The sequence below is a fragment of the Thermobia domestica genome, chromosome 8, assembly GCF_964235325.1.
Source record: "Thermobia domestica chromosome 8, izTheDome1.hap1.1, whole genome shotgun sequence".
NCBI lineage: Eukaryota > Metazoa > Arthropoda > Insecta > Zygentoma > Lepismatidae > Thermobia > Thermobia domestica.
Window position 1 is genome coordinate 85,956,951 of NC_137461.1, and position 22,808 is coordinate 85,979,758.

The 22,808-nt window shown below is 30.7% G+C and overlaps 1 protein-coding gene across 10 annotated transcripts in view; it reads right to left on the reverse strand.

Moving 5' to 3' along the window:
* The window catches only part of Rbp (RIMS binding protein), a 591,180-nt gene that overhangs the window by 83,340 nt on the left and 485,032 nt on the right, over positions 1-22,808 (reverse strand). For 9 of the 10 annotated variants that reach the window (XM_081768676.1, XM_081768675.1, XM_081768674.1 and 6 more), the window contains 6 exons: positions 20,730-20,859; positions 20,145-20,247; positions 19,260-19,464; positions 14,064-14,168; positions 7,920-8,128; positions 1,542-1,785 (listed from right to left, as the gene is read on the reverse strand). In XM_081768676.1, coding sequence (XP_081624802.1) covers positions 1,542-1,785; positions 7,920-8,128; positions 14,064-14,168; positions 19,260-19,464; positions 20,145-20,247; positions 20,730-20,859 — 996 coding nt within the window. The remainder of the gene's footprint in view (positions 1-1,541; positions 1,786-7,919; positions 8,129-14,063; positions 14,169-19,259; positions 19,465-20,144; positions 20,248-20,729; positions 20,860-22,808) is intronic. The other variant, XM_081768673.1, reaches the window with a different exon arrangement.

Consider the following 22,808-nt stretch of genomic DNA (forward strand, 5'->3'; position numbering starts at 1 on the left):
GAAGTATAATGTTTATGAGCAAAACTTAAAAATAAACAACTAAGTAGAATAAATATCGACAAGCAAGGCCTTCGGCTGTCAAAAGTAAAGAATTGAGTAAAATGAATAGCCACGAACAACGCCTTCGGCGTTACTGTCAATTCTCGGACTAGGTGAAATGTACATTCTTGATTAAATTTGGAGTTAAATGATATTGGCAATGTCACCAATCATCTGACCGACTCCGAAAACTATGGATTCGACACTTATACCAGTCAGTTTCAATTATGTTTCAATCTCACATTCTACCCACTCCTCTAGCAATATCTTACCCCAACAGTACATTTTTTCAGATTGTAAATCACATGTGTATATCAACTTGTTTTAAGAAATAACTACATACCAAGTTTCATCTTCCTAATATGAGAAATTCGTGAAATATTCTTTTTTTTTCACATATTTTAAACCACCTCTTTCCTTTTGAAGTTCCCTTACCCCCTTTAGGATATGAACCAAGAAATTATATATAACCTAGGATTTCTTCGATAAATTACACTGAAAAATATCAATTCAACAGGATGGATTTGTATATCGGATAAACGTACAAACTCACAAACAAATATTCACTTTATATATATAATATTTTCACTTTAATCTTAATATCTTATGGAATTTAGCATTTATATAGAAATTTTTTCTTTCATATAATAATATATACGATTACATAATCATCATATTATACTGTTGACATGTTCCACACTATTCATGCTTCAATAGTCACTAAAATGGACAAAAAGATCGCAAGTAGTCATGATGTTTAACTTAATTTAAATTAGAAAAGTATTTGTATAACACCTCCGTACATTGTAATAAGCAATGGTTTAAGACTCTTCACCAAGTAGCTACATAAACAAACCAACTTGATCATAAAATTACTAAAATGTGTTGATTTATATATTTCATCAAGAGATGGAGCTATGTTTAAACTTCAGGGCAGTGTGTATCGTATCCACCATTTTTTGAAGATGATTCACGGTGGATTTATATATTTATCTTCCTGGTTTCCTTGATTGGCTGTAAACGATAGGCAAAGATTCTCTCCTTCAAATATCCCAAAGGAAGTAGATAGGAAATGTTAAATTCAAAGAGCGGAATAGGTAAGTTAAGTCACAGAAGAAGATAATCAGACGATTGGAAAACAATTCTCGGAGAAGATTTAAAAAAAAAAAAAAATGTGGGTGTGCTTTGCACATGAACAAAGTGAAGACATAAAATGAAACACGTGAAATACGCGCTATTCCACATACATAGTGTATATACTATGTGCTTTCATTCGCAGTCTCTAATATACAGAAGGATATTCTACGGACATTACTTTCAAAACAACACACTGAAGAGTCATATTGTATATTAAACTACATATGAATGTGCAACCTTTCATTTTCTGGTGAATAAAATTGTTGCCAAATTACAGTCCTGTCATCGTCTTTTCAAACCGATAAATACAATGAACATCATGTTACACATACACAAGCAAAGAGAAGAAATAACTCCAGTCTTACCTGTAATTGTGTGCCTGTATACTCCTGGTTTCACTGTTCTAACTTCCACATTATTTACACATACAACATGCTGGTGGTTGCTGTTACTAGGTAACCAAGAAATAACAGCTGACGTACTGGTCACGTTGGTTGCTTTTACACATGAAGGCGCTAAAGGCACGTCTTTTCCTATGACCATGGTGCATGCAGCATCCCGCGAAGTGCGACGGTTTGGTGTCACGGATCGAACGCTGATTCTGTGTGGCTGTTTGAACACCAAGCTTTAATAGATCTTTGATACTATTTTTATTGCAAAAAGTATAACAAAACAACCTAATTCTAGATGGCAATAATATGGAACAAGATATAAATGTACAAAGAGTAGTTTTCTTATTATTAATACCATTTACTTTCAATGTACTGTTGACAATAAGAGGTATGCAAGATTCCTGGACGTTCCGTGAACAATTGCCTCCTTTCTAGAAACTAAAATAGATTTTAATATGACGGTTGATGTAAAGAAATAAATCTGTAACATTTATTTATAACAATATTTCGCTTGGTCCGACCAAATTTTCTAAAAATCATCAAAATAAGAATTAAGCATTTTAAAGTGCATACATAGATTATAAAGTACTGACAGCAAAAATGGGAAGCAAGTATACACATGATTGTGCGCAAGAAGGGTCCAAAAATTCGTAGTTCGAATCATTGCCAAGGTGCGTAGTGCCAAAATCAGTCGGTAAATGACACTCTTTCCTCCTCCCTCTGGACCGTTCAGTTCACAAGCTTCAACATTCTTGAACACTTGTGGTCAGTTCTGGAGCTCTGAGTCCGGAGAAGGTATTTTTCTCCATCCTCGTTGATGGGTATGAGTACTATACTGCATGTGGAATGGTACAATATTCTTCCGGATACCATTGCCATATGCCTGTATTTAACAACGAATCAGAGCTGTTCTTCAGGCTAACATTGGTCGTACGCAATATTATTTACGTAAGTTGTATTTTCTTCAAGTGTTTCATTATTTTTATAAATATATATTTAGTACGTGTTCAAAGGGTCTTAAGTAAATTTTGGCCTTCTTGAATTTGTGATACATTATTAACAAGACAAACAACTTTTTTGGTATTATGAGCTATCTCAATGTACTTATCAAAGTGCCTTAAATTATATTCTACAACATAGGCTGGTATTAAAGGTTTATGTCACACACTGGTCACGCAGAAAAATATGTCGCACGCATTGCTTATTACATTTTTGTTCAGGGCAGTTTATAAATACTGGCACTTTACACATTTTGTACACAGTTTCAGAATATCAAATAGATTTTCATTATGCTAAGATTTGAACATCCAGTAAGTCAATGTACGAATTACAGAAGTGTACTAAAACGTACAAAGAAAGGTAATTTGTAATAATTCATTAAGTCTTTATATGCCGCATAGAGTTTAATTTCACCAAGCGAAATATTCCATTATAAATACATTAAAAGGAACTATGGAAAATTAAGAATATATATATATATATACATCGTTTAGGCACTGATAAGTTGAGAAAAATAAAAAGTATCACATTTTCCATATACATCATTATATTTGATTTAAGTACTTTACGATAGAGTTGTTCCATTCAGTTCTATAACAAATGCATGCTTGAGTCTGAAAAATAAATGAAGTTTTCTTTAGATCTACAGAAACTCTACGAAATATTGTTTTTAAGTTTAAAATGTCAATGTGACACAGGCAATCAAGTGGATATAAAACATATTATAAATTAAACTCCAACGTTCTAGGTTTTCATTCTATCGACGTCAGCATCTTAATCAGTAATTAACACATCTGTTTTCGTTGTAGATGATATTTAGCATTAGAAATAATACTCTTTATTTTCTTTACTATCTATTTTTTTTCAAACTAAAATAAGTTACTGTGCTAGTATAGTATTACGCTTACGGCAAAACTGCAAATGCCGGACAGACAGCAAAATATTAAGTACAAGTTAGATTTAAAAAAAAATGAAATCTAATTTTTACGACCCTTGGTTATGCCGGATAGGCTAAAAGCGACGACAAGGATGAGAAATGAATTAAATGGTGGAATGAAGAAAGTGGGAGGAAACGGAAGAATCCCGAGAAAACCCACGCAACGGTGTTTGTCCACCACAGAGTTCACTTGACGCGAGCTGGGATCGAACCCAGGGCCCTATTCACCAGAGGCAAACCTCTACCACTGAAAGTTAGATAAAGTGTATATTAGAGAACAAATTTATGGAGTTCGTCATAAAGTAAATCGGGTTGGTTCGATAAGAATTCCATTACATTTATTAATTTGTTTAGTCATTAATTTCTGGAAGAATTATGTGAGTGTGTGTTTCAGATTTATTCGATCTTTCATATGTCACAAAGTAGTAATTATAATTTATTGTAATGCCTTACATTCTTAACTTTAAGAAGATTTCTAATAATCTAATTAATAATCATTAGAAAAGTAAAAATAAAAAATATTAAGCATATTTTATAAGATTAGAAAAAACAAATTAATAGTGTATTATAAATTAATTAATATTTTGGTAAAGTAAAAGTGTTAAAATTTCTAAATTAAATATAGTTGTGAATACGAATTGTATTACTTCGAACTTTCTCTACACTTCTGAAAAGAAAATTCAGAAATAATAAGCCATCTTTTCACACGATAGAACACTTTTCTTGTTCTGTAATGAATATTAGAAAATCTGAAAATAAAGAATCTGAAAGATTTTAGATACAAGAATCAACGTATAGATTTTTCATAATACCTGTAAAATAAAAAAATGTAAAAATAATTATTTTAACATTTCATTTTATCACTACGTGCTGTGTAAAATAAAGAATTAATAAGTGAATTATATCATTAGTTAAACAAAGAATGAAAAAACGTACGTTAAAATTTAATTTTGTTACAAATGAACTTAACAATATGCAATAAAAATTAATATGTAAATAATGGTATAAGCTTAACAAATAGTGTTGGTCAAATTAATTTTGTCTTTGGAAAACACAAAATTGTTATACATGAGCAAATTAATAAAAGTATTGGGACTGATATAATGAGAATGAATTTATAACTTCTTATGTCATTATTTGGCAAGGGCAAGGATATTATTCCTGCCAAGTATAGATATCAATAAATCGCTGTGAAACACTTCAAATGACACACTAAATTCACTTGGCAATACTAGGTGATTGACGGAATCGATGATGAATTTTCATCCTCGCTCTGCAGCCTTGCTCATAATGCAGGCAGTAAGAGAAAAACAGTACGTCGCCTTGAAAATTCGTATTCGTCTGAAGAAATCTGCCAAGAAAATATACAAATATTTCATTAAGTTTACAAGGAAGACGTTTTTGTTACAATCAACTTCATTTTGCAGCTATAAGAAGTTTCAAGGAGTCTGCGTTTCTACGAAAAGATACAGAGTTTGGACGCTCTGTCTACAGCCATGAAGATGGTAACGTTCAACACAAGGTACTGATATTGCAATTATTCGTGTGAAGATCGCTGGCAAGCAAGTTGTACGCCTCTCATGGTAATGGCTTCACGATCCTTAACGGACCTTACACGCGACCATGGGCCTGTGTACGATGGGTCCCACATCACAGATAACAATCTGTTTGTATCGTTTCTCCATAGTTTAAAAAAATGGAATATGTGGGATCCTATTTTGCAGTTCTGACCTCGCTCCATGAGACAATTTTTCCGCGCCTTTTCTGTTAAAATTGGAATTTAAATGTAAATGTTCAGAAAGACGAAGAAAGTTCTGGAGGCCAGTTAGGATATGAGCTACAGCTCAAATTCGAGAATTCGCAGATTTCTTGTGCCAAGTGCATTCAACCAGGTCGGAACACTTAGAGAATAACAATGTTCATTCAGACTATGCCTAATGTCTTTAGTAAGTAATAAACTCATTCTCGTTCTTCAATGCACAGCGTGTCATATATCTGCACAAAAATAAAATGTCTCATGGCCTAAATTATTCATATTAAAAATAAATAAATAACATATTCCAATACAATATAAAACTCGTAATTTGTAGAATTTCTATAGTGCCAATCTTCACCATAAAGGCATATTAGATTTTCTGAATGGTTCATTTTTAATTTGATTTATTTACTAGGTATATTACACATAGTAAAAATAATATATACGGTTTCAAATTTATTGAAATTATTGCTATTCTGTCTGTCTGTCTGTCTGTCTCTCTCTCTCTCTCTCTGAAAGGTTACATAGAATATGATGACAAAATTAATGTACAATATTAAGGTATATGACTAAAATCTAAAAAGACAATAACATTTGTATTTCGATTAATGGAAAAATAAAATATTTTCTGACATTTTTTTCCTATTTGGTTTTGAAGAAAACTCTTATTTAATCTTTTGCAAATTATGAAGCAATATAAATTCAAGTTACGAAAAATTTCGTTGGATAAACTTGAAATTGATTGACACCGTTTCTTGTAAGCAAAGAATTATCTCTAATTAAAATAAACTGCTAAAATGACGAATTTTTTTTAAACATAGATTGAGTAATTGTTCATCATATCAATCCCAATAATTGTTTATATATATATAAATCTAAACTAAGTTTCTGCAGTTAAAACTACGTATGTTTATCTGTTATACATTCCTTTTCACAAAAGATCAAAATATTCGTTCTTGTTTCAGGAAAAATTACTCGATCTCAAGTCTTATTCAAGCCAATAGAACGAAATACTATGACTAACTTCGTGAAATTCTCACAAACAATTTTGGGTTTCCATTAATAAGAAGCTGTCTAAAGTAGAGTATACCAATTGGAAATAATATGTTCTTGGAAATAATGTTCTCTTCTTTTGTGAAAAGAAAAAAATACACATTTACTTACGTATAATGAAAGAATTTGGACCAAGACACACGTTAAAACCGATTTTATGTTCATACAAATAATAGTGTAATTTTACTACATATACGTGTATACATATATAAAATTCTAAGAGCTGATTAATCTATTGTCATCTTTTCCGCGCTATGATTGAGGTTGCATTATGTAAGTTTATGGTAAAGAAGCACAATGTGCGTAAATTTATTTCGGTAATGCTTCAGATAGCACCCACCCCGTCATTCCTCAAATGATTTAACTACTTTTCCTTTCGATAGATATATATCATTGTTCCTTTAGTTTCAGTGGTGTTATTTTGGAATTTTGAATGTAATTTTATTATGCTGCATTATAAGAATCACGCTTTTCTGAACCATTTCCTTACAAATCAAGAATTTGGTATCGGTATCTTTTTGACTTGTTTCGTGTTAATGTTGCGTCTCCAGCCAAGACGCTTCTACAAGACAAATTAGGGGTAATTTATCTTCACTACGCAATTATCTACATACTGTGTATCAGTAGGTATCACAATCATGTTACTAATCCTTTAAACTTCAAAATAAGTGATATTTCTCTTCACATGTCACTATTTTAATATATATATATATATAATAGTGTATACAGGGTGTTACAAAAATCTGTCACAATTTTTGAGAATAGGCTCCTCACATCAAAATAAGAAAAAAAAGTTCATATGAACTTGTGCTCGAAAGTGGATAGTTTCAGAGTTATAGGGTGCCGAAAACGTGAAACAAGTGAACTTTAAAAGTTTATAGCTCCACTACTATGAGACCTATCGTAGTCGGGTCAAGACATCACTGAGGAACTTGTATGTGAACTACCCAAATATCCATGTTTTAAAATGCTCCAGTTACTTGCACACCAATTTTTAGAGAGGTAGGTGGAGAGTGATCAAGTACTCCCAAACAGCCTCGCTAAAAATGATTGTGCAAGTACAGGAAGTTCTGAAAGATGGATATTTGGATAGCTCCTCAGTGATGTCTTGACCCGACTACAATCGGTCTTATAGTAGTGCAACTATGGATCTTTAAAGTAAAGCATTTTTTTCACGTTTTCGGCACCCTATAACAACAAAAGTATGCACTTGCGACCACAGATCCATATGAACTTTTTCCTACTTTTGATGTGAGAAATCTGTTACCAAAATATTGTGACAAATATTTGAACCACCCTGTATTATTCAATCGTTATGATCTACAATTAACATCGATATAAAAGTAAATAAATAAATAGTTAGAAAAATGAAAATAATATTAACAATAATTATTTCATTTAATATATTGGAGAGGACTGAGTCTATATATGAATCCGCGTACTAATTTATCAGTTTATTTGAATTAAAATACAAAGTTAAGACTTTCATAATGCTTGATCCAAATTCTACAAAGCATATAAAATTATGATCTTAAATCGACTGAAGAAAAAGAAGAAAAAAAAACTATATTATAAAGACAAAAATGCGTTTTAAAAATATACCAACCCGAGTAGAATCAACACCTTCAACCAAGGCTCTTGTTCGTTCTGTAGCTTTAACTGTAGTTTTCAGCACTCCATCTACATATACATGGTAACTGTCTATAGTTCCTGGCGGACAATCAGGTGGATTCCAACCAATCAGTATGCTCTTGTTTAACTGCCGCTCTAGGGTAAGTTGCTTTGGAGCAGGGACTAACACCGAGAAGAAGAGATCTGGTCAACGAGGGACATGATATATATTACTACACCTACTGGTGCGAGAAGCCATGAGCGTGCATGATGGGGAAGTGAAATAATATCAAAGAGAAATTTTTTTTTATAACGAGATAAAATTATGATTAAAATTTTTCTTCTTTTCAGCAGAGCACAGTTAAAAAAACACATAAGCAGAATAAGCCAATCCCTACTTACAGGTGCTCTTTATATAAAGTTTCTTTCTTTTTGGGTTCAAAAAATTTTAAAATATATTTCAAGTATTTAAAAGACATTACATTGTTTTTCAATAATTTTTAGATTTTTTTACTCTTTTTCTTTGTTTTTCAAACCATAGAATTATTTACTTGAAAGAATTTTGATGTAAATAATAAACAAAAGCTTACACATTCATAGCCATTATTGAAAACAAATTAAATCGAAGAAGAATTTAACCATTACAAGCATTCATTCATTCATCAAGAAGGAAAAAAGAATGTCATCAATGGAACATTTAACTACAATGCCAATCTTTTCAGCAGTAAAGGAGAAAGAAGTATAAATTGAAAAAACTAGTTAAACATGCACACTTCCGCTCTATAGATTTCAAGTAATGGTACTCTTGAAACAACATGCCTGAAAGATTAGAAACTACATTACAGAAAATAAGTTTTTTTAAAGTAAAGAAAAGAATACACACACACATATATATGTATGTTATATATAATATACATATTAACAGTAATAATGCAAATTGGGCAGAAAAAATTAATCATGCATTTGCAAGAAAAAAAAATTACTTCCGATATCCAAGTTTCAAAACTATAAAATACTTAGATACTTATTACTCTCAGGCAGGACAACCTTCCTCAGGTATTATACTAGAGTAAATCTACTCTCGCTAAACTAAGAATTTATAGATTTCTTTTGCTGATTAACTTGAATTTACCCACGAACTAACATGCATATTGTGAACGTGCACAACTTCCTTCCTAAAGTTTTATCCTGAACGCTAGGCAGATAATCATTATTTGTTCATTGTCCGATCGGTTTATATAATAAAACTTTGGAAATCACATTATGATCTAATACCAAACAAGAAATATGACAAAAATTACTATATTAGAACAAAATTTTGAAATCTGTAGTAGATACTCAATAAAATTCGCGAGTAATTAGCTACTAGGATTACGTAAAATAACCTAAATCATGACTCAGCTAAAATTTACGGAACTAGTATCCGTTTCCTATGTTATTTATATCACTCTATACAATAAATACTATATGATATAGGATAGTGTTATCATAATTACGTATTCTGCTGCTTGAAAGAACTATTAACTATTATGCCAGACCCCTTTTCTAAACGCTTCCTTATATTTTCTTAAAAATAAATCAAACGCGAAAAGTTTGTGCCGCCTTTTATGATTGTTAAGACACAAAATTCATGTTAGTTGATTTTATTGCTGACTAGATTGCTTTCATTTCTATACAATACAATTAAACAAAAGTTATATTATTAAATATGATATTATGAATTTTAAATTATCTTCAAAAATAAGTTGAGATGAAATTTCTGAATGTTTTTATGTTTATGTCTGTATAACGTATAGGGTTGGGCTTCTTCAATCTAGATATTAAACCCACTAAACAGCACTTAATACAAAATTCGAGCTGCCAGTGATTTAGAAAACGACAGTACAAAATCTGAGCGATTATTACAAATTTGAAAACAGTAATAAGTCTTCTGTTTTGACTTCATTTCTTTCGTTATTGATATATGCTAGAGTATACTCACAGAAACAATTATAATTTTAACGTGATTGTATCGAACAAATATGTATGATATAAAATACTGGAAAAAGATCATAGGTATAATGTTACCTGGTAAAGAATATAATACATTTTTCTCAATAGTTCATTTCGAAATATTCTACTTCAACTATTTATTTTCTTTGTTAAAGAGTGCTGTTATGTAAATAGTTTGATAAATGCAATATGTCTTTCCAGCATTAGGTACATTCTCTAGGAATTGAACCAAAAAGGATACACAAAATGATTTCTGCCTAGAGACATTGGATGGCGGGTATAATAAAACTCAAAAACAAGTCAATACATTCAAATATTCATAGCCACTATCTACTTTTTCATAAGTATTTATATATAATCTACATTTGCTTCAAAAATTAACCACTAATAAAAATTTCCGCTAAATCTATAAGACACACGTCTATGCATATTACATATTATTATGTCCTATTTCTTTTGTTTCTAATATATTAAAATGTCCTGATCGATGTGCACGCTCACTGTCCTCACCTTTAGTGTCTGTCCACAGCAAGTCATAGACTGTTGCTGCGACACACATAATCCAACAGTAAAGTAAAGATATTAATTTATATTAGGGTGGTTCTTTGACTTACACATTGCACAAAAAGGATCACTTATTTATTTTAATAGATTTATTACAAAAATGGGAAAATCAGTAACAAATGTACATAAGGTACATAAAATACTGAAGAGCTCGTGTACAGTTCGCAATACCTGAATTCAGAATTCTATAACGCACAAATGTTATTTTCTAATTTAAGTCAAACTCTTAATATCTACCACTGAGTGAAACAAACTTGCATAAATACAGTTACAAGTAGATTTTAAGGCACGTAACCTCTATTTTCCCATTTGTACACAAGATATCCGAATAAGCTCACTTATAAATTTTGTTTAAAGTATGTTTTAAACAAGAAAAGTAATTTTATTTGGTTATGAATTAAGGAATTTCTTCCAGAATGCATTAACTATTCACACGTGTCTTTGAATAATTATTAAAAGTAATTTTATTTAAGTTCTTTAAAGATGGTAATTAATTTTGATAGCTTGGAACTAATAATAAAACAGTAAGTGGTACACTGCAGTTATAATAGACACATTTCGGTTGTACTTAATCTCATATTACCATTGATTTTTCATTACTTAGTAGAGAAAACGTGAGCAAATATTGAACGTTCAGAGTTAAAGATTACTACTTTTAATAGATCTTGATATCTAGTAACGTAAATATATCACATTCATTTTTAATTTAAATATCAAGCATAAAATTGTTGACGTTTCACTATTATTCAGTAAATATAGAACTAGAAAGGTTAATTGTAGCTTAAATTTTAACAAAATATAAAATATTACCCATTTAAAAATCTAGAAACATACTTTCTAATAAAAATACACAAAGTGATCCTTTATTGCAGATTAATAAGTAAATGTTGTTTGAAATATAATAGTAATATCATTGAACGCTAACGCATTATTGTAAACAGGAACCCTAATCTTTAAAACACGTAAGTGAAGTAAAATATATTGTCTTATTATTTTGTCTATTGGACACAATTTTTGAATTCAAACCGTTAAAATTATACGAAATTGACTCCTTTATTTCATACACTATGTACGAGAAGGTACCCATACAAAACTGAATAGTGCTGCACTGGACGGAGCTTCCGTAGTACTTTTTTTTTTTTCCTTAGACAAGCATCGAGCAACTCGCTCTGAGTTCAATGCATCCTTCTGGTTATCACCAAACTATTAGCATAATATTTAAAAATCATTAAACCATATATTATATATATGTGGGGAGGGTAAATATGAGAATTATATAGCATCACGTATACTGGCCTGGCCTGGAAGGTCAGAAATATACGTGGAGGATGATGATACACTGACCACACGTTACCTGCTAAAATGTGCACCATATGGCCAGCTAAAGTCACGTTCTTTTCAGTTTTCTTTAGTTACACAGAATTGGAATATTGATGAAATTAGTTAACATAAAAAAAATATCATAACCGAACAGAAGGCGCTGAATGATGCGTAGTCAACAAAGCGGTTGTAAGATGCTATTGTTTTTGGCTTTCTAGACTTTAGTGTGATACCTCTTAATTCAGGCAGCTCCCAAATTTTAGTGTTCCACCAGGAGTAGAGCTATAGACTACGTAATCCAAAATTAATCTTGTGCGTTAACAATTCGGCTAAGCAGGAGCTCAGTAATATTTAAAAAATTTGAACGTCTACTTTTAGCACAGTTAGTTTATTTAAGTTTAGGGTCCCTTTTCAGTATAGATCCTATATAATATATAGACCTACAGTTTAACGTGGAATTCGAACTAAAATTGTGCATTCAAATTTCAATGTTCTTCCACCGGAAATGGAACCCGAGAACACGTGAACCAAGGGCGCATGCACTAGGCACTAGACCATGGGGGAGGGTTAGCAGCAGCTAGCATTGTTTCTCTTTCTATATATTGATATCTCGTTACAAACCTAATAAGTATTAAAATTACGTCTTGAGAAATTTGTAAAAACAAATATTGTTTTACAGATAAATCGAAAGGATGGGATAAGTTTTAAATGCTTGAACATGACTTTATCAAAAGATTAGGTCTCAACAAGAATGTCACAGCTGAAAGTTTCGTCTACGTTGACTTTATTTACTGGTATATCCATTTTGTTCATCTACTATGGCTTTTTTTATAGATGTGTTGGGAAATAAGCAAAGTGAGTGATAATATTGGTACCTGTGTGTATTACAAAGTCTAAATGCATTGATGATTATTATCTATTTACATCGGAAAACTGCCTGTTTATTGTAACTCGTAACGCTATCCCCGAACGAAAAGAGGGACCGGACCAAAGATACTCTCAGTTTACCTATGGTCACTTTACAGCAGGGGTTGAGTCCAGACAAAAAGTAACAAAAAAGAAAAAAGACTAACAAATTTCTATATTCCTTTTGAATTACAGTATTACTTCTCTCTGTTGTATAAAGATGAAGAACCACTTTCTTTTCTTGATTTAAAATGAAAACCGAAAATCACTGAATTGTGCAATTTAAACGAGGTGCGTACTAAATCACTAGTTCTATCGTGAAATCATTAAATCTATTACGAAATCACTAAAAAAAGCTTCCCTCCACTGACGTCCTCTGAGAAGGTTCTCTCTGGTCACAGTGAATTTTTTTCTACAAACAGTTTGTAGTGGCTGTGAAATTCTGTTCCTTGCTCGGGAAAAAATACCGTAGAAACTGTTGTGATGTTGAACACAGCTTATTAAGAAGAGTGTTTTAGAAAAACTTAAGTGCACGAGTGGTTTTCTCTTTTCAGAAAAGACGAAATGTCAACTGACAAGTCTCGTTCTGCTTGTCCGTCAGCTTATTGAACCAATGAAAATGGAAAAATTCGTGTTTGAAAGACCGACGACGGACCATTGACGAGATGGAAAAGTTATCTGGACTATCTTGGAGCTCGGTTCAGCAAAAATCGATTACACAATTTCATTGTAAATTTATTATTATCCTTAACATTATACTCAATCACAATATAATGTAATAAAAATAACTAAAATTCTATTTTAGTACTCAGGAAACTTAAAGTAAACGTATTTGTTTTAAGAGTAAAGTCCAGGATAGCTTTTTTATGTATATTTGTGACTTGAGTGTACTGTACGTTTTAAAAAGTAAACTTTATAATGAATTATAAAAGAAGTGAATGACATTATCTTTTACTTCACTTACGAGAACTATAATTACTTAATACTCGTCTAAATTATGTTATCTGAATATCGCCATGCTGTTTGATAACTACTCAAATAATATAATGTTCTGTATAGCCTTCAGAAATTTCTACGAGAAAAAAAGCTACTCTTTAGAAAAGTACTATTTCTTTACATTGTTATACAAACTTCTTCTTCCTGATAGATTCTGTTTCTGAGCTATAAAACTAAATATCTGTTATGTAAAAACAAACAGTTTTTTCAAAATACATTACATTAAGAAAAGGTAAAAGAAAGAATAACAATGCGTATATATATAGCTTCGATTGAATCTATAATTAATTAGATTTTAAGAGCCATCTATTGACAAAGAGAAACACTATTAAGAAATAATGAAAAGAGTGGAAGAAAGTACCTGGACCTTCGCCCATTTGGTCACTGAGCGCCTCCTCATCTTCCTCTAAAATATCTTCAAGGTCTATGTAGTTGTATTCGGCTAGTCTCTTGCTGTATGCATCATCTACAAAGGGCCAAAAGTCAACTACAGATGTACTATCATTGAAGTTGTGTTCCCTCGGAAAATTTCATTTCGGATAAAAAGAAATATATATGTACAATTATTTCTCTTCTCCTGAAGTAGGCATAATAGGCCCTGAAGAGATACTTATTAAAAGAATAATAGTTTTATTATTTTAGTCTTTTGTTTGAGTTTTATATACCTATCTCTTTATTTTCATAACTGGTAAATATATATTTATAATGATTAACGCTGCTGCTATAGAAGGATGTTGAAAATTAGATGGGTGGATAACAGAAGGTATTGGGAAAAGAAGAGAATGAAAGAGTATTGAAAATGGCATGAAGAAAAGGAAGATACTGAAGACTATTTCGGAAAGAAGAGTTTAAACGTATGAGATATGGACGAATCACGCTATTAGTTATGGAGGGATCGACAGAAAGAAAAGTACCTAAAAAGAAATCGCGATTGAAATATACGAACCAAATAAAAGAAGATGTAGAGAAAAAACAGTACACGAAAATGACAGTTCGGCTCGAAATAAGAAAGAGTGGAAAGCTGCGTTAAGTCAATCGAAAGATTGCTGACTTGAGAAAAAGATAGCTAATGCGGGCATATAGAAATTTAAAAAAAAAAAAAAAATAATAAAAAAAAATAAAAAAAACATGGTTTGCAGGAAAAACTACGTTTTTGTTATCAAAAAGTTAATTCTTGTATCTCAATGAAAAGGAAAGTAAAGAAATAGAAGACGAAACCACTTAATGACTTTAAGATTCGTTCTTCTTTTCTACTTTTTTATTCGCCAGTAGTTTTCTTAAAACGGGCAATATTCATTGTATTTTGTTCGTGCAATGACTTTACTTATGTTCGATTTTACTGTACTTAGATTCTTCACTCAGTTTATACATATATATTCCTTTTTATCCAAGGAAAATTGTTATATAGATTAACAACATTCATTCCATATAAGCACAAACAACAAAAACACAATCTAATTTTGTATTACATGTAAAATAATTAATTTAGCCAACTTAGTATAGTTATAGTTTAGTCTCGGTGAGGCTACCCTTAAATTAAATGACAATCCTGCATGCAGATAGAATAATTTGTTGACCTGCTTAATTAAATTACGATTGAAAATTATTCCTTGCTATATCCCTGAAATGGGTACAGTTCAAGGTCTGCAATTATTCACATGTATGTAAACAGAAAGCCCATTATAACTAATACAATTATAATTACAGTCATACTATCATGTATTATGTAATACAAATATTTTTAAAACAATACAAATGAATTTTTTGATATTTCAGTGCTAAAAATAGTTTAAATCTAAAAATCTGTTTTAAAGCTAGATAATATTCATGATGAGAAAAAATATTAGTGTACAATTATAGTATTGAACTATTTTACTGATTCAATATAAAGAAGATAGACCTACTAGCTACTAATTAAATTTTGTGATATTTTTGTTAATTCATGGACTTTAGAAGTGCTAAAAGTACGGCAAAGAATCTACAGTGTTTTATGAGTATGTCTCAGAATTCCAGGTGCAATTCTACATACTAGCATCTGGCGTTTTGACTCTACGATACATCTTAAATAGAAGGAATATTAATTGGTAAATGTAAGTAAATATCTGTGTAATGAGACCATAGGTAGTAATCTCTTTTACACCACCTAATTCTAATTCTGAATCTATCTATTTACTCCAACCATTTAATCTTCAGTTTCAAACTACCCCTTTAATTCACATTGAAAAGGAACTGGACATTCATCCTTGCTCTGTTGACTTAGTAGCTCTGTCCAGCTACGTAAGAAACCAGGCTACAATCTGATTTCAATCAAAACACTGAAATGAATGAATTGTTAAAATTTTGTATAAAATGAACTGTTTCATAACCTTCAGATCACTACTTCGTAGTCTCTCGTAACGTTCATTGATATTTACAAATGTGGCATTTAATATGACTTATAAGATGGACGTTAGTAAGTAAAAAAAAAAAAAGCCACCTATATAAAATGCAAATCAACCCCCCCCCCCTCCAAATCAGCCCAGTAAATTACGTTATTACAAATTAGAAACTACTTCTGTGGCGAAAGAGTTTACTTGGAAGTTTCTATCTTTGAGTAACAATGAAATAAAATAGGAAGATTGATAAACGTTGAAAACAGTTCGTTATATGTACTCTATAGTTTTATTAAGCGTGTGATTAAGTCTTAAACGTATTTGTAAAATAGAATTTTACAATGTTAAATGTAAAATAGAATTTTTAAAGGTACTGTGAACAGTTAGAACCATACTACTTTGACAGTTAATACCAGAAGACTCTTGAATTAAAAGCTGTTTAACTGAATATCATTATTTTCTTTTTTATCAGCATTTTATCATGTGGTGAAAAAGAGCATGAAGTCTTTGCTACATAAATTGCTCTGTAATCGAGAATACACGAAATATTGCAGTTGTGTTTGATCTTGAAAATGTTTTGTAAAGATTATTATCCAATTTCAGGAAAGAAAGTTCAATGTACAACTATTATAATTAGAGCTAAAATTGTGAATAAATAATTTTGGTAAAGTCGTCTAATTCTAAGAAATAACCTTTTAATTTTGTAATCAAGATATTCAAGAAATTGAAACGCAAGCAACAATTTGCTTTGGTTATTTATATTTACTTCTGTGGCTATTTACTCCAAACTATAATATTTAAAATGTAAAATGATTAGGAAAAGGGTAACTAATAAATTAATTTTCTTTCGTGATAAATTAATAGATAACTATGCAAGCAACTACAATACAAGGATTGCTGTTTGATTATGTTCCTCAAATAAACAGCATTCAGCAACACATAAAAGCACTGATATAGCTGTATGCGCTGACTTAAAAAAAAAAAAAAGGTATATTGTAGTTCAAATTTTAAAAAGGAATCAACTGTTAGAAAGGTGAACAAGCTGAACAGCTGGGGGTTTTGAAATAAACGCGGAACTTCACCTACTATCTTGTGGCAGTTTCGGTAAAGTTCTTTTTGTGTGTGTCGATTTGGTATCAGTCTTAGTGGAACAAGAAGACAATTGTGCTGATTTCAACTTTGCTGCTTTCTTTGTCCTAGTGCTGTCAGTAGCCTGTGGAATTATCACTAACGTCAGCATGCAGAAAGAAAATAATTAAATAACAAAAGTAGTAAAATAAATGTTTGCCCTTTACTTCAATATCTATAATAAATTTAATATTAGTTTATTTATCAAAATTAATATTAAGAATCTATAATTATCTATATTAGTAGATAATCTATATAGATTATCTAGAATCTATATTATAATAACAGTTTTAACTATTATAAGAACTATACTATAATAGAGTTTGCTACAGGAACAGTAATGGCTACTCAGTGTATTACTAACAAACCGAATATTGTACATTATTTGTGTTAAAATTCCTTTATACTATTTAAACAATTGATACTGAAAATTATGAGAGGTTGTCATGCAGGTACTGCATATCTTCAGTAAAGACTATTAATAAATACTACTTTTGAAAAAAAAAAAATACTTCATTCTACTTTTTAAACTTAATTAACAATCTGTGATTTAATATAAAGGACACGTGTTTAACATTGGTATTTTGAACTATGGAATCTAACTTCCACTCATTTTATGTAAAATCTAGTAAAATTAATAATACAAATAGAATCAATATAAAGAACTAAATAATATTTGTTTGAAAATGTTCAGTCGACTGGAAAGTAAGATAGAAAAGATGTTGGAAGAAGATCAATTTGGATTCCGGAAAGTAAAAGGCATCAGAGGTGCTATTGGGTTGATAAGAATTATCTCAGAACGAGTTCTTGAAGTAAAGGAAGAGTTGTGTTTGTGCTTCACAGACTGGCAAAAAGCTTTAGACAGGATCAATTGTACGAAACTCCTTCAAATACTTAAAGAAATTTGGGGTCAACTGGAGAGACCAACGTCTCATTTGCAACCTGTACACAGGACAACGAGTCAAGTTGCGCTTGAATGAGGGAGAAACCAATAGTGTGGAGATTGGAAGAGGAGTAAGACAAGGATGTAGTATGTCGCTCCAATTATTCAACATTTACAGTGAATGTTTAATGAAGGAAGCATTACGGGAAATTGGAGATTTCAAGATTGTAGGGCAGATCATTAACAAGATCAGGTATGCTATGGTACGGTTATTATAGCTAGAACGAATAAAAATTACAGGAGATGATTGACAAAATAGTTAACACTAGGAAACTATATGGAATGGAAATCAACATCGAAAAATCGAAAGTCATCAGAATATCCCGTGGAAATGCGTCCTTACAGGTCAGAGTAAAACAAAGAACACTTGAAGAGGTCGATCCTTTCAAGTATCTAGGAAATATTTTGACGAGAGACACTAACTGCACCAAAGAGATCGGGTTAAGAATTGCCATAGCCAAAGAAGCATTCAACAGGAAGAGATCACTCTTAACTAGGAGGCTTAATATTGGACTAAGGAAGAAATTGGTCAAGTACTATACATAGAGTATTGGACTTCATGGTTCAGAGACCTGACATTATGGAAGTTGATGAAGAAATATATAGAGAGCTTCAAAATTTGGTGTTGGAGGAAGATGGAGAAGATAAAACGGACAGAAAGAGTAACAAACGAATATGTTTTAAAACGGATAGGAGAGAAGAGGACGCTTCTAGCCACAATCCTTCAAAGAAAGGTCAAATAGACTGGACACATCTTGCGAAGAAATTGTCTTCTTTATACCGCCACAGAAGAAAAGATGGATGGAGAGCGAGGAGTAGGAAGAAGAACAACACTGATCGATGATTTGAAAAACAGAAGAAAGTATTGGGAGTTGAAAGAGGAAGCTGAAAATCGAGAAACATGGAAGAAACATTGCCAGGCCTAAACTGAAAATTAAGAAGAAAAGAAGAAGAAAAAGCCCTCATTAGTACTTAATAATAATAATAATAATAATAATAATAATAATAATAATAATAATAATAATAATAATAATAATAATAATAATAATAATGTTATAATAAAGAATATAGAAACATTTTATAAATAAGTTTTGATTAAGAAAACTCTACTCACCTATCATCATGTTTTGAAGATCTTCTACAAAACTGAAATCGAGGTCCTGTGGGATAGAAGTTACCATACTATCGTCTGCATCCCTTAAACCTAAAACGACTGACTGATGGAATTCGAGGAGGTCTTCCCCAACTAGCTTCTGTACGTAATTGGATGGTACCAAACCTCTTCGGCCATCGAGCAATTCAGCGTCGTAAAACCCGTCCTATTGGAAAGAAAATTTACTAGTATTTAACAACTTCAAGAGTATGGATGCTTGTTTGATAATTAATTTCATTTGTATATCTTTATATAAAGGAAAACCCTACCGCATCTATGAACCGACTTCGTTCTGACACATTTGTAACATTACATATGTAAGGTAATTTTCAGAAAAAGTACCAAAAAATTGTTTTCAAAACATTTATTATGGAAGTAAAAGATAGTCGTTACAAGCTACTTAGTTAATGTGCTACATTATTCCTTTGACGGAAAGGGGGGAAAGGGAGAAGAAGAAAGCAGAATCAAATCACAGCACATCAGCTTGGGTACATTATTTCTTTGACGGTAAGGGGGGGAGGAGGAAAGGGTAAATAGGAAGCAGAGTCAAAAATCAGCTTATAATTAATAATGTTCAGAAAACACTTTTAAGATTGTTACAAATTCTAACAGATTCATGAAAACATCGTTTAATGTGAGATCCCATATTGATAAACTCTAATGTATCAGTTATATGATTGAGTTCATTTATATTATATATCTTCAAAGCTTCATTCATTTTCACACAAACATTTTTATTTTAAAATATTGATTTTTCAAACATTCTCAATTTTGACATTTTAGCATTTTCGTAAATTCTTCAATATTATATGTATGAATATACATATTAACTGTTTGTGTACTCACCTCATCCATATTTCCCCATACTAACATGTAATCCCCAGCGTTTACAGCAAGTTCAGCTTCCGGGTTTTCATTAGGTGAATGTTGGAAAGGGTCATACGAATACCTACAAATAAGAAAAAAAAAAGTTTACCACAATACACTAGTAGCGTAAGCTAGATATATAAGTCTTAAATAGATAGTATAATTATTTGGAATTCATTAAAGTAAGGTTTTTCTTCGATTTTAAAACATAATCTTTGTTTCTAACACTAAAAATCTAAAACTAGTATTTTAAATAGATGGAAACTATCAAACTTGCAATTCTAAATTCATATGATAAATATTTTTTGCGTATGGAAATTGAAATATGAATGCTAAACATATGACCGAAGTGAACTAGCGTATTACATTGTTAATCTGCAAAGCAGTATCTATTAAAGTTACATACTGTATCTATGTAAGAAATGAAACCACGAAAAAAATGTTGATGCGTTTTTTAAATACAAAATTCAATTATTGCTAACAATTACCAATACTGACAGCGAAAGTTCTAGAGTTCATTATTAAATAAATTGAAGCTAATAAGAGAAGGCAGTGTTTACTTACCTAGCAATGTAAACATAGCACCTTCCTTTGCCAGGAATATCCAGCATATCCACAACCTTGTTGTCCGTGATTCCTGGGGAAAAATTACTGAGGGTCCCTGGGATGTTTCCGTTAAGGAAGTTGTTTTTGTCTAGCGAAACACAAATGTTTAATTACATATGAGAAAGAATAAACAATAAATACATAGAAAAAGTGGGGTTATTTGAAAATTATTCATAGTAAACGTAACATTTTCTTCGGTTTTAATCAAAGATCAATAAATTTAAATTTTAAGTTTTTAGGAAAACTAAAGTTTCCTGTTAATATCAAAGGCAGTCTATATGTTAGTTACTATAGGTGTTAGTAGAAAAAATAAAAACATCATATTTCTTATAATCAAATTATCACATTCTCTCTCTCTCTCTCTCTCTCTCTCTCATGAATCTTACATTATTCTTCCAAATTATTTCTGCTGTATTTAACTTGAATATGCACATTAATAATTCACGAATGACTGAATATCCTCTGGCTCTAACTTAAGATATTTCGATTTCTAAACCAATTTCGACTTTTGAGTGTTGTTAATAATTTAAAATCGTGATGCTATCCATGAATTTTCTGAATATATGTACAAAAATGAAAAACATATAAAAAAGAAACTATGCATACTATGCACGATATTATTCTAAGGAAGTTTCTAGTAAACTACATACACTACTTAATTATGTAAACAGGCAGGGAAAAATACTTACTTAATGTAGTACCAAGTGTAAGATATACAAAGTACTGAAAATATGTATTCAAAAAATTGATTTCTTTTATCACTGCATAACACTGTCTTAGTGAATTTGCTGTGAAATATTTTTGAGGCTATCTTTTAGATCAAATTACAAAAGCTAGATACAGATATTTTTAAGTTGTCATAGTAAAGTACATTCGTTACTAACAAGTTTGAAATAAATATAGTACACTAGCTTATACAAATATTTCTGCTTAGTTAATTATATTACACCTAGGAATACTAGAAACTAACTACGTTTGTTCATTGTTTAAATGTAGCTTACACATAATTAATGTTAATAAATTCACTTAGAACTTAATATAAAACATTTATTACACATTGAAAGTACGTATATAAATATAATTTATTTTCGTAATATTATTCCTATCTGAGACGTTTTTAAGTAAAGAATAAATCAGTAGAAAATAACAATAGAATCTCGTAAATTTTTAAACAATTTTCTCCCCATTTCTTCCATCGAAATAGGTGTAGCTTAAGGTTAGAGGTAGGAAATAAGGAGTTATTCTTTCAAGTAAAAGCAGAAGAAGAAGAAGAAGAAGAAAGAAGGAAAAGGAAAAAGCGAAAAAAGACTTCCTTATTTTAGACAAAATTGCAAAACTTCTAAAATATCTCAAAAGTAAGATCAATTGCACAGGCTTTTAAGCAACGCCCACATGTAATGCAAATTAATAATTATACAAATTTGGGAATGTTCTTTCTCTTTATTATGTGTTCATAATATTTTGCGAATTAAAAAAAAATCCAGATAGTACAATTTCAAGTTAAAGATGTTTTAAACTAAAGAAGAACTCTACGACTTTCATATCTAAAACTAAACTACATTATTATTCATTAATAATTTTGTTTAAAAAAATCGCGAAATTTTTCAGACAATTTATATATATATATATATATATATATATATATATATATATATATATATATATATATATATATATATATATATATTGCTAATATCACTTTTCCCACCAACGATTCCATAGTTTAAAGAAACAAACGCAAAACTGTGGTGCAGGCTATAGAACCATTAGTCTCATACTACATGCAGCAAAAACTCTCTTTCGAATATTGAACGGGATATTACATTACACGACCGGACAAATTAAGTTGAAAAAGAACAATTTGGATTTAGGAGGTCAAAGGCACTAAAAACACTATTAGCTTATTACGAATAATTGGTGAAAAGTTTTTAAAGATAGAAAAGGAGGTGTACGTTATTATTTATTTATTTATTTAGATAATACTTTTCATTGTGTGAACTAATAATATTCGAGAGGAGTGCTAAAGAAATTTGAAGT